This window comes from Mandrillus leucophaeus, unplaced genomic scaffold, assembly GCF_000951045.1.
Source record: "Mandrillus leucophaeus isolate KB7577 unplaced genomic scaffold, Mleu.le_1.0 Scaffold7, whole genome shotgun sequence".
NCBI classification, from domain to species: domain Eukaryota; kingdom Metazoa; phylum Chordata; class Mammalia; order Primates; family Cercopithecidae; genus Mandrillus; species Mandrillus leucophaeus.
The window spans coordinates 3,135,378-3,147,774 of record NW_012107585.1 but is presented as its reverse complement, the minus strand read 5'-3'; the positions used below and the strand labels follow the sequence as shown (position 1 = coordinate 3,147,774).

Genomic DNA, 12,397 nt, shown 5'->3' with positions numbered 1-12,397 from the left:
CCAGCCTGGGCGACAGAGCAAGACTCCATCTCAAAAAAATAAAAGAAAAATAAAAGGAAATAATGACAAAAATTGTAATTACTTTTGCACCAAGCTAATAGAATGAGAATTCACTTATCCAAATACCTTCCATGAGGCCTTACCTCCAACATTGAGGATCAAATTTAAACATAAGATTTGGAGGGGACAAACATTCAAACTATAGCATCTAGTTATGTAACAAATTACTCTCAAACATAGTGGCTTAAAACAAAAATGACCATTTATTATCTGACGATTTCTGTGGGTCAGGAATTCAGACAGGGGACAGTGGGCATTGGGGATGGTTTGTCTTGGCTCTATATGTCTGGGGTGTCAGCCGGAAGATTTGAAGGTTGGGGGGCTGAAATCACTTTTGAAGTCCTCACTCCCATCCCTGGCAACTATTTCTTCTCCATGTGGGATTCTCCATAAGGCTCCTTGAATTTCCTGCCAACATGGTGGCTGGCTTCCCCCAGAGCAAATGATTCAAGACGGAGTGAGTCAAGCCGATGCTATCCTTTCTATGACCTAGCCTCAGGAGTTACATGGGATCCCTTCTGCACACTCTGTGTATTAGAAATGAGTCCAGCCCACATTCAAGAGAACTGGGGAGAATTAGTCACCACTTTTTGAAGGGAGGAGTGTCAGAGAATGTCTGTACATATTTTTAAAACCATAACCATTCCTCTTTCACAGAGCTTATATCCTGGGTGGCATGGAGGTAGAAGGAAGACAGAAAGTACAAAAACAAGTAAGATAGGTCCAGATATGATAATAATTATGAGGATAATAAAATGGTATGTATAAAAGAGAGATCTTTATAAGAAGAGGGACACTTTTTCTAGGGTGGCAGGGAGGTCTCCTTGAGGTGGTAATCTATCCTTAGAATGAGAAGGAGCTGGCTAGGTGAAGACCGTGGTCTGAATGTTCCTGGCAGAGGCAATAGCAAACGCAGAGGCCCTGAGGTGGAAACAAATTTGGCATTTGAGGACCCGAGAGAAGACCCGTGTGACCGGGGCGTTGTGTGTAAAATACTGATAAAGCTGGATGGAGGTTGGGGGTTCAGTTGTGTCCCCCAAATAGGTATGTTCAAGTCCAAACCCTAATACCTGTGGATATGACTTTATTCGGAAAGAGTCTTTGCAGATGGAATCAAGTTAAGATAAGGTCATACTGGATTAGAGCGGGCTGTAATTCAATGACTGGTGTATTTCTTTGTAAGAAGAGAGAAGGCCCAGCGTGGTGGCTCACGCCTGTAATCCCAGCACTTTGGGAGTCAGAGGTGGGAGGATAGCTTGAGGCTACAAATTTGAGACCAGCCTGGGTAACACAGACCTTGTTTCTACAAAAAATAAAAAATAAATAAGGTAGCTGGGCATGGTGGTATGCACCTATAATCCCAGCTACTGGGGCGGCCGATCTAGGAGGTTGAGGCTGCAGTGAGCCAATATTGTGCCACTGCACTCCAGGCCTGGGTGACAGAGTGAAACTCTGTCTCAAAAAAAAGTGGGGGGATGGGCGAAGTTAAGGGAGATGAGAAGCGCCAGGATCAGTCAGGCATGGTGGCTCATGCCTATAATCCCAGCACTTTGGGAGGCCGAGGACAGGCAGATTGCTTGGGCCTAGGAGTTTGAGACCAGCCTGGGCAACACAGCGAAACCTCATGATATGGTTTGGCTTTGTGTCCCCACCCAAATCTCATGTTGAATTGTAACTCCCAATATTGGCGGAGGGACCTGGTGGGAGGTAATTGGATGATGGGAGTGCATTTCACACAAACACTAACACTAACGACAGGTGATGAGCGGAAAAAAAAAAAGGGTCTGTGCGTAATTTTCATGATATCTACCACCACAGAGAAGCAAACATGTCCTCACATTCAAAGCCATCCTGGGCTGAATTTGGCCCACAGGCTGCAGGTCACACAAGCTTGCTCTAGAGCGTCCAGAAGGAACCAGCTCTGCCAACACCTTGATGTTAACCTTGATGTAAGATCATTCCAGACTCCTGACCTCCAGAACTGTAAGAGAATAAATGTGCTTCAAGCTACTAAGTTTGTCACAATCTGTTACATCAGCAATTGGAAACAAATACAGCTGCCCTCTTGTCCCCTTGAAATCCTTGTTAGATATGTGTCCATTTTTTATATGATCAGTACAGTTTTTGTATGTAGTAGTATATAGCATAGAAGGAAAGCTTGTGGATACAGGAACCAGTTTATCCTGGTTTGCCCAGAACTCTCCTGGTTTTAGGACTGAAAACTCCACGTCCTGGGAAAACTCCACGTCCTGGGCAGACTGGGACAGTTGATCACTCTGTATCATAGCTGCATTTCCTATTTAGTTCTGTAGCATTGAGCAAATTACTTAACTTTCTCTGTGCCTCAGTTTCCTTATCTGCAAAATGGGCATAATAACAGGGTTGCTGTGAGAGTGAATTGGGTTAATATGTGTAACAGTGCCTTGCCCACAGTAAATGCTTAGTTAACGTTAGGCTTATTATTATGTAACACCAGGTGTGGTACAGAAATTTCTGGAGTTGGCCAGGTGCGGTGGCTTATGCCTGTAATCCCAGCACTTTGGGAGGCCAAGGTGGACAGATCATTTGAGGTCAGGAGTTCGAGACCAGCCTGACCAACATGGTGAAACCCTGTTTCTACTAAAAGTACAAAAATTAGCTGGGCGTGGTGGTGGGCATCTGTAATCCCAGCTACTTGGGAGGCTGAGGCATGAGAATTGCTTGAATCTGGGAGGTGGAGGTTGCAGTGAGCCAAGATCATGCCACTGCACTCCAGCCTGGGCAACAGAGCAAGACCTTGTCTCAGAAAAAAAAGAAAAAAGGAACAATTTCTGGAGTTGCTTCATTAGGAAGGAAAGGTAGTGTTCCTCCCTTATCCATAAGGGATATGTTCCAAGATCCCCAGTGGATGCCTGAAACCATGGGTAGCACTGAACCCTATATGTACTATGCTTTTTCCTATACATAAATACTTATGATAAGGTTAATTTATACATTAGGCACAATAAGAGATTAACAATAGTAACTAATAAAAAATAGACAAGTATAACAATATACGGTAATAAAAATTATGCGAATGTGATCTTTCTCTCAAAATATCTACTCAGCCTTCTTCTTGTGATGAAAAAAGGCTCATTCAGGATGGTGCAAGATTTCATCACACGACTCAGAACAGTGTGCAGTTTAAAACTTAGGAAATTGTGAATATTAAAAGTACTGCAAGAAAAGAAAAAGATAAAAAGTTTATGAATTGGCCGGGCATGATGGCTCACACCTGTAATCCCAACACTTTGGGAGGCTGAGGCAGGTGTTTGAAATTAGCCTGGCCAATATGGTGAAACCCCGTCTCTACTAAAAATACAAAAATTAGCCGGGCGTGGTAGCTCACGCCTGTAATCCCAGCTACTCGGGAGGCTGAGGCAAGAGAATCTCTTGAACTCAGGAGGCAGAGATTGCAGTGAGCCAAGATTGCGCCACTGCACTCCAGCCTGGGTGACAAAGTGAGACTCCATCTCAAAAAAAAAAAAAAAAAAGTTTATTTCTGGAATTTTCCATTTAATATTTTTGCACTGTAGTTGACCATGGTAACTGAAACCTCAGAAAGTAAAATCACGGATAAAGGGGACTGGGGCCGGATGCGGTGGCTCACGCCTATAATCCCAGCACTTTGGGAGAGGCTGAGATGGGCAGATCACCTGAGCTTGAGAGTTTGAGACCGGCCTGGGCAACATGGTGAAACCCTGTCTCTACTAAAAATACAAAAATTAGCCACGTGTGGTGGCACACGCCTGTAATCCCAGCTCGGGAGGCTGAGGCAGGAGAATTGCTTGAACCCGAGAGGGAAGCAGAGGTTTCAGTGAGCTAAGATCGCGCCACTGCCCTCCAGCCTAGGCAACAGAGCAAAAACTCCATCTCAAAAAAAAAAAAAAGAAGACTACTGTATTTTTCTTGCAGATCTCAGTTCATGACTTGAATCTCTAACATTTGTCTTTCTTTACCTTCTGATCACCAGGGGGTCCCTCCCTTCTCTCTGAGCCCATGAAGACTTGCTTCGTTGGAGGCAATGTGACACTTACCTGTCAGGTGTCTGGGGCCTACCCCCCTGCCAAGATCCTGTGGCTGAGGAACCTTACCCAGCCTGAGGTGGTCATCCAGCCCAGCAGCCGCCATCTCATTACCCAGGACGGCCAGGACTCCACCCTCACCATCCACAACTGCTCCCAGGACCTGGATGAGGGCTACTACATCTGCCGGGCTGACAGCCCTGTAGGGGTGAGGGAGGTGGAAATCTGGCTGAGTGTGAAAGGTGAGTGGTGGAACTGAGCCTGAAGGAGGAGGGTTCAGAGCTTCAGAGCACCCAGCACCAGCATGGGGACAGCCTGGTGCCTCCCTGCACGTGGGTCACTGCCAACTGGAAGAAGGCATATCCGCTTGCTTATGACTTGACAAGGTGGCTGGAATACATTATTATCCAACCCCAAACTCACTAATATTTACATAGGTAGCAAAAATTACATACTATCTATACACACCAAAGAATAGATATCTAGTGTGTATCAGTTGTGAAGCATAACAGCAAAAGGAACACCTAAGAAACTGTCATCCCATTTAGGATATAGAATAGTACCAACATGCATTAGGTTACTGGTATGTCTCAGGGCCAGATTTGGAAACAACAATAGGACTGGGCACGATGGCTCACGCCTGTAATCCCAGCACTTTGGGAGGCTGAGGCAGGTGGATCAGTTGAGGCCAGGAGTTCGAGACCAGCCTGGCCAATATGGTGAAACCCCATCGCTAGTAAAAAAACAAAATTACTTGGGAGGCTGAGATAGGCAGATCACCTGAGGTTGGGAGTTGGAGACCATTAACTGGGCATGGTGGCAGGTGCCCATAATCCCAGTTACTCGGAAGGCTGAGGCAGAATCACTGGACTCTGGGAGGTGAAGGCTGCAGTGAGCCAAGATTGTGCCACTGCACTCCAGCTTGGGCGGCAGAGCAAGACTCCATCTCGAAAAGAAGAAAATAACAATAGAACTTTAAAAACAGGATGCCTAGTTAAATTTGAGTTTAGAAAAATATATATATATTTTTTTTTAGTATAAGTGTGTTCCAGATATTTCATGGGACATACTTACACTGAAAAACTATTCATTGTTTATCTGAAATCCAAATTTCACTAGGCATACTGAATTTTACCTGGGAACCCTCCCTGTAGGCCTAGTCTCATCCTGGGCCCCTCTTGAAAGGTAACCACAGTCCTGAATTTTAATTTTTACTATAGATGTCTATTTTTATTTTATTTTTTATAGAGATGGGGTCTCTCCATGTTGACCAGGTTGGCCTTGAACTCCTGGGCTCAAGTGATCCTCCCATCTCAGCCTCCCAAAGTGTTGAGATTACAGGCATGAGCCATCACACCTGGCCTCTTTCTTTCTTCCCTTCCCTTCTCCCTTTCCCCTTTTCATCTCCCTTTTCCCTTTCCTGCCTTCCTTCTTTTCTTTCCTTGCCCTTCCCTTCCCACACCTTCCCTCCCCTTTCTTTCTTTTTCTGAGACGGAATTTCACTTTTGTTGCCCAGGCTGGAGTGCAATGGCGCAATCTTGGCTCACCACAACCCCCACCTACTGGGTTTATGCGATTCTCATGCCTCAGCCTCCCGAGGAGCTGGGATTAGAGGCATGCACCACCACACTTGGCTAATTTTGTATTTTTAGTAGAGATGGGGTTTTACCATGTTGGTCAGGCTGGTCTCAAACTCCTGACTTCAGGTGATCTGCCCTCCTCAGCCTCCCAAAGTGCTGGGGTTACAGGCGTGAGCCACCATGCCCAGACTCTAGTACCAATTCTTAAATAGTGCTTCCTTTGCTCAATACCCTGTCATATATCAAGTATATTTACGTGTGGACCTGTTCCTGGATTCTCTGTTCTGTTCCATTGATCACTCTGTTTATCATGGCATTGATAACTCTCACACTCTTACTTACCATGGCCTTATAAATAGTCTCAATGTTTGGTAGACAGAGAGATTTTAAGTTTCCATTGTTTTTTCACATTCCCTGCTCCATCTCATCCCCACAAACTCTCTGAGGTTGGGTGATAAAATATTTATCTGGCATTACAGACAGGTCATAAGCCGTACCCAAGGTCAGCAATCAAGATAAGACAAGAACTGGATCCACGCAGAGAAAGGAAGGTGGTGTTCTGATTGCACACATATCTGATGGAAGAATCAACGGTGTGATTTGTCTTTACAGAACCTGTAAATATCGGGGGGATTGTGGGAACCATTGTGAGTCTCCTTCTGCTGGGACTGGCCATTATCTCAGGGCTTCTGTTGTATTACAGCCCTGTGTTCTGCTGGAAAGGTAAGAGCTCCCTGGGTCCCTTAGCTTCTCTTCCAGGCTTTTGAAAAGGTGCGGGTTGGGGAAGGATGGCCCCTGTCATGCGCCCACCTGAAGTTCTGTTCTCTGGGCTTCTTCGTTGGGTCGAGATGTACAGTAATAAGTCATCTAGGTACCATCCTGGGACACCCTATCACCTGTCACATTGAGTCAGTTTTCTCATTTGTTCCTCTAGTAAATGTTAGCCTGAATAAGAACCTGTGAGGTTGAAGTGGATGTTACTGGATATTAATGGTTTTTCCTTTCTCTCTTCAGTAGGAAACACTTTCAGGTGAGTGTTCCCTAGACTCAAACCTATTCCCACCATCTGTCTTCACTTCTGTTTTGTTCCCTTCCTTTCATAAGAACAATAATAGCAACTACCACTGAGGACCTACAATGTACTAGACACTGGTGTAGGGGTTTTATCAGGTATTCTTATAAACCCTTTCATCATCTCCTCACGGTGGTGGTGACGTCTCCATTTTCCAGATAAGGGAATGGAGGCTCAATGAAGTAATTTCTGCAAGCTCATTCTGGAAGAAAGCAGCAGTGCCTTCCTTCAGGTCCAGGTCTAATCAATTCCAAAGTCTGTGTTCTTTTACAACGCCAAACCTCAGGGCTGGACACATTGCAGGTCTGTCATTGAGACAGAAAGACAATGTGTACATTTTGAGCCAGTCATTCATGCATTTGTTTTATTTAATTTTCTAAAAAGAGCTAAAAGAAAGAATCAATCATGGTCTTAGAGTTTTTTGTTTTGTTTTGTTTGTTTTTTGTTTTTTGAGACAGAATCTCGCTCTCTTGCTCAGGGTGGAGTGCGATGGCGCGATGTCGGCTCACCACAGTCCCTGCCTCCTGGGTTGAGGCCATTCTCCTGTCTCAGCCTTCTGAGTAGCTGGAATTACAGGTGCGCACCACCACGCCTGGCTAATTTTTGTATTTTTAGTAGAGACGGGGTTTCACCATGTTGGCCAGGCTAGTCTTGAACTCCTGGCCTCAAGTGATCTGCCCACCTCGGCCTCCCAAAGTGCTGGGATTGCAGGCATGAGCCACTGCACCCAGCCAGTTTTACAGTGTTTTGGAAGGCTACTATGAGCATGCCTAGAACCCCCTCCCAAAAGGAAACCCCAGTAGGGGCAAAGGAACCAAATGGAACTTGTATATTACATTTCCTAAGGAGATTCTGGGTGGGAGCAGAGTACTCTTCTCTATGATCCTATGGAAAAACAGTTCTTTACCTATTCATAACAACAGGATGTTATTGTTCTGGGACCATCTTTCGTAGCAAAACATTACCTTTACTGCCCTGTATTGGAGGGCCATTCTCTCAGTAAGTCTGTCATTCCCTGGGCTTGTTTCTCACCGGAGGCATCAGTGTGGTATAGGAGGAAAAGGCATTGAGACCATTGGACCTGGGTTCAAATGACAGCTGTGCCATTCCCAAGCCCTGTACCGACAGAAAATCCCTGACCCTCTCTGAGCCTTCGTCTCCTGATCTGTTTCACCAAGGGGTTTGTGAAGATTAAATGAGAATGTAACACAGCTCCCTGGGCAGGTGACTGACCTGTGACTTTCATTCTTTCTTCCTTAAGAAATGCATAGTCCAGGCTGGGTACAGTGGCTCACGCCTGTAATCCCAGCACTTTGGGAAGCCAAGACAGGCAGATCACCTGAGGTTGGGAATTTAAGACTAGCCTGACCAACATGAAGAAACCCCGTTTCTACTAAAAATACAAAATTAGCCGGGCATGGTGGCACATGCCTGTAATCCCAGCTACTCAGGAGGCTGAGGCAGGAAAATCACTTGAACCCAGGGGGCGGAGGTTGTGGTGAGCCGACATCGCGCCACTGCACTCTAGCCTGGGCAGCAAGAGTGAAACTCCGTCTGAAAAAGTTTGTTTTGCCGGGTGCGGCGGCTCATGCCTGTAATCCCAGCACTTTGGGAGGCTGAGGTGGGTGGATCACCTGAGGTTGGGAGTTCGAGACCAGCCTGACCAACATGGAGAAACCCCATCTCTATTAAAAATACAAAAAATCAGCCAGGTGTGGTGGCGCATGCCTGTAATCCCAGCTACTTGGGAGGTTGAAGCAGGAGAATTACTTGAACCTGGGAGGCGGAGGTTGCAGTGAGCTAAGATTGTGCCATTGCACTTCAGCCTGGGCAACAAGAACGAAACTCTGTCTCAAAAAAAGAAAAAAGAAGAAATGCACAGTCCAGGCCGGGCACAGTGGCTTATGCCCTATAATCCCAGCACTCTGGGAGGCCAAGGTGGGTGGATCACTTGAGGCCAGGCATTAGAGACCAGCCTAGCCAACATGCTGAAACCACGTCTCTACTAAAAATACAAAAATTAGCCAGATGTGGTGGCGCCTTTGGTCTCAGCTACTTGGGTGGCAGAGGCAGGAGAATTGCTTGCACCCAGGAGGTGGAGGTTGCAGTGGGCCAATATCATGCCACTGCACTCCAGCCTGGGCAACAGAGCAAGACTCCATCTTAAAAAAGAAAAAAAAAGAAAAGAAAAAGAAATGTGTAGTCTGAAATGCAAAGTCTGGCTGGGTAGGCAGAGCTAGTGAGCTGACAGTAAATAAGCTACAGTGTGGACTCTGAATGGAATCATTAATTTAGGTCTTTAGCGGGGGAGAGAGGACTTTACCTGTGTCTTCCAAAATGAGGAGGGGGACAGATTTCGGTAAGTAGAGCAGAATGAGGGCATTTCAGAAAAGGAAAAACATTTGTCTACCTGCTGTAAGGGGACATGAAATGGTAGATGCCTGGGACATGGTCACCTGCCCGAGGAGCAACGGAGTAATAAAACAAACCCAGCATGAGATACCATCATCTGAAGCAATTTGTGGCAGCATCTCTCTCTTTGGTTACCACACCATCATCTCATTACTTCACCAAGCTGAGTGCCTGAGGAATTTTCCATATTACTAATGGGGTCGCAAAAAATCTAGTGTTTCCTATTCAGTGAGGGCTGAAGTTGGGAAAAATAGGAAATCTTCTTGATTATTTTTTCCCTTTGGAAATTAGGGGACAAAACATGGATGATGTCATGGTTTTGGTGGATTCAGAAGAGGAGGAGGAGGAGGAGGAAGATGCTGCAGTAGAGGAAGAGGAGGAAGCACATGAGAGAGAGGAGTTGCCAAAAGAAATACCTAAGCAGGACCACATTCACAGAGTGACCGCCTTGGTGAATGGGAACATAGAACAGATGGGAAATGGATTCCAGGATCTACAAGGTAAGCTCTTTTTCCTTAAACGAATAAACAGAAAACAAACAAAGGCATGTTGGCTCATGCCTATAATCCCAGCATTTTGGGAGGCCAAGGTGGGAAGATCACTTGAGCCCAGAAGTTCGAGACTAGCCTGGGCAACATAGTGACACTCTGTCTCTAAAAAAAAAAAAAAAAAGAAAGATAGAAAGAAAGAAAGAAAAATTAGCCAGGCATGGCAGTGTGCACTTGTGATCCCAGCTACTTGGGAGGCTGAGGCTGGAGGATCGCTTGAGTGTAGGAGGTCCAGGCTGCAGTGAGCTATGATCACGCCACTGCACTCCAGTCTGGGCAGCAGTGGGACACCTGTCTCAAAAAACAAACAAAAAAACAAAACAAAACAAAAAAGCCCACAAACCTCTGAACTGCAGTGAGCTTCTCAGCAGGAAATCTCTAAGGGGTGAGTTTGGTTTTTTAAAGGCTGGGGAAGATAGCTAAACTTTAGTCTAGAACCTGAGACTACTGTCAACTACCAACATGAAAATCAAATTGACACACTCTTACCAAGGTCCTGGTCTAGGGTAGGCACAATATTGGCATTGTGGGAGAATAGAAAAGAGAAACTGTTAGCGTCTTCATGCAGGGGCTTTACAAGACCAGTTCAGGCCGGGTGCAGTGGCTCACGCCTATAATCCCAGCATTTTGGGAGGCTGAGGTAGGTGTATCATTTGAGGTCAGGAGTTTGAGACCAGCCTGGCCAACATGGTGAGACCCCCCCATCTCTACTAAAAATACAAAAATTAGCTGGGCATGGTAGGTGCATGTGATCCCAGCTACTTCGGAGGCCGAGGCAGGAGAATCACTTGAACCCGGGAAACGGAGGCTGCAGTGAGCCGAGATTGAGCCACTGCACTTCAGCCTGGGTGATAGAGTGAGACTCTGTCTCAAAACAAAACAAAACAAAAAAAACCAGTTTAGGTGAACAAACTAAAACCCACAGGGGAAATGGAAACAGGAGCAAGACTGAACCAACACTTTGAGAGAGCAGTAGAAGAGCTGCTGCAGAAAGATATTTGATTAATTGCCTGATGGACAATATTTAAAAATTATAGGCGCGGTGGCTCATGCCTGTAATCCCAGCACTTTGGGAGGCCAAAGTGGGCGGATCACTGGAGCCCAGGAGTTTGAGACCAGCCTCAGCAACATGGCAAAACCCGTCTCTACTAAGAGTACAAAAAATTAGCTGGGTATGGTGGCATGTACCTGTAGCCCCAGCTACTTGGGAGGCTGAAGTGGGAGAATCCCCTGAGCCTAGGAAGTTGAGGCTGCAGTGAGCTGAGATCGTGCCACTGAACCAAAAATTATGGGACCTCAGAGAAAGATAAGAGCCTGGAGGGGTGCACTGGTCAGGGGAAGCTTTATGGAAGAGGTGGACATGAAGCAAGGCTTTAGGACGGCTGAGTTGGAATAAGCAGAAAGGAGAGAGGTGAGGGCAGGGGCGTGAGCAGAGGACATGAAGGATGGCTGGTATCAAGCATGCCTAGAGGTTTTGAGTGTAGAAAACAGGTGAAAAGGGGAAAACACACCCTACCCACCTTCTTCTCCATGAGATCCCATTCTGTGACTCACCAGGAAAGGACTAGAAATCACTGAGATGATTGATGACTGATGGTTGAAATAGAATCACACTCTGATTACCAAGCATTGGGTTTATTTCACCCCTGTGCAGATGACAGCAGTGAGGAGCAAAGTGACATTGTTCAAGAAGAAGACAGGCCAGTCTGAAGAAGAGGATGGTCCATGGTTGTCTTGCTCTGAAAGCTTGGAAAGCTACACTGAAGATGAGCTCTTCATTCAGCTTTGACTCGACCTGCACCCCTGGCCGGGGCTTGCACTAGCAACATTTGGGTCTCAGCAAAAAACAAAACCAAGCACACACATCTTTCCTTCCATTTATTGAAAAACGTCGGTTTGATTTGCTCTAAGTTTTCCCAATGATGTTTAAAAGCTTTGAGAAGGAAGGCTGCTTTGGTGTCTGAGGTGCCACTTCTGCTGTGAATCCTGGCTTTATCCAGGTTGATTTGCTGTGATAGATGCTTATTTGGAGGGAGCAGAGGTCAGGGAAGCGCTGGGTCTTGGTGCCTTTTGCCACTTTTTTTTTTTTTTTCTACAATGTGATTTCCAGTTGCTGCACAGTATCTAGTTTTTTTGTTTGTTTTGTTTTTGAGACCGAGTCTCCCTTTATTGCCCGGGCTGGAGTGCAATGGCACAATCTCGGCTCACCACAACCTCCACCTCCCGGATTCAACCGATTCTCCTGCCTCAGCCGTGCCACCACGCAAATATCAATTCCTTGGAACAGGTGAAGTTCCAAGTACCAATGCCAGTCAGAGGAAGGCAGTTTGGTTCAGGCTTTGGAGTTAGAAACACCTGAAGTCGAATCTGGGCTCTGTTGCTTCCTTCTTTCATGGGCTAGGGCACAATTCTTTACCTGTCTCTTGGCCTCAATTTCCTCACCTATAAAATAGATGAGGAAATTGCTCACTTATTGTTGTCTCGTTCGGAAAGCTTGGAAAGCTACATTGAAGATGAGCTCGTCATTCAGCTTTGACTCGACCTGTACCCCTGGTGGGTGCTTGCACTAGCAACATTTGGGTCTCAGCAACAAAACCAAGCACACACATCTTTCCTTCCATTTATTGAAAAACATCTTTGTAAGATCCATTCATTGAAAAACGTAATCCATTTATTGAAAAA

The 12,397-nt window shown here is 45.9% G+C and overlaps 1 protein-coding gene across 1 annotated transcript in view; it reads left to right on the top strand.

Annotated features, from left to right (window-relative positions):
- The window catches only part of VSIG10 (V-set and immunoglobulin domain containing 10), a 49,434-nt gene extending 37,776 nt beyond the window's left edge, over positions 1-11,658 (top strand). The window contains exons 5-9 of the mRNA XM_011964545.1: positions 4,052-4,345; positions 6,296-6,406; positions 6,698-6,713; positions 9,459-9,667; positions 11,370-11,658. Of these exons, the coding sequence (XP_011819935.1) occupies positions 4,052-4,345; positions 6,296-6,406; positions 6,698-6,713; positions 9,459-9,667; positions 11,370-11,425 (686 nt within the window). The 3' untranslated portion in view covers positions 11,426-11,658. The remainder of the gene's footprint in view (positions 1-4,051; positions 4,346-6,295; positions 6,407-6,697; positions 6,714-9,458; positions 9,668-11,369) is intronic.
- Positions 11,659-12,397: the final 739 nt, after the last annotated feature.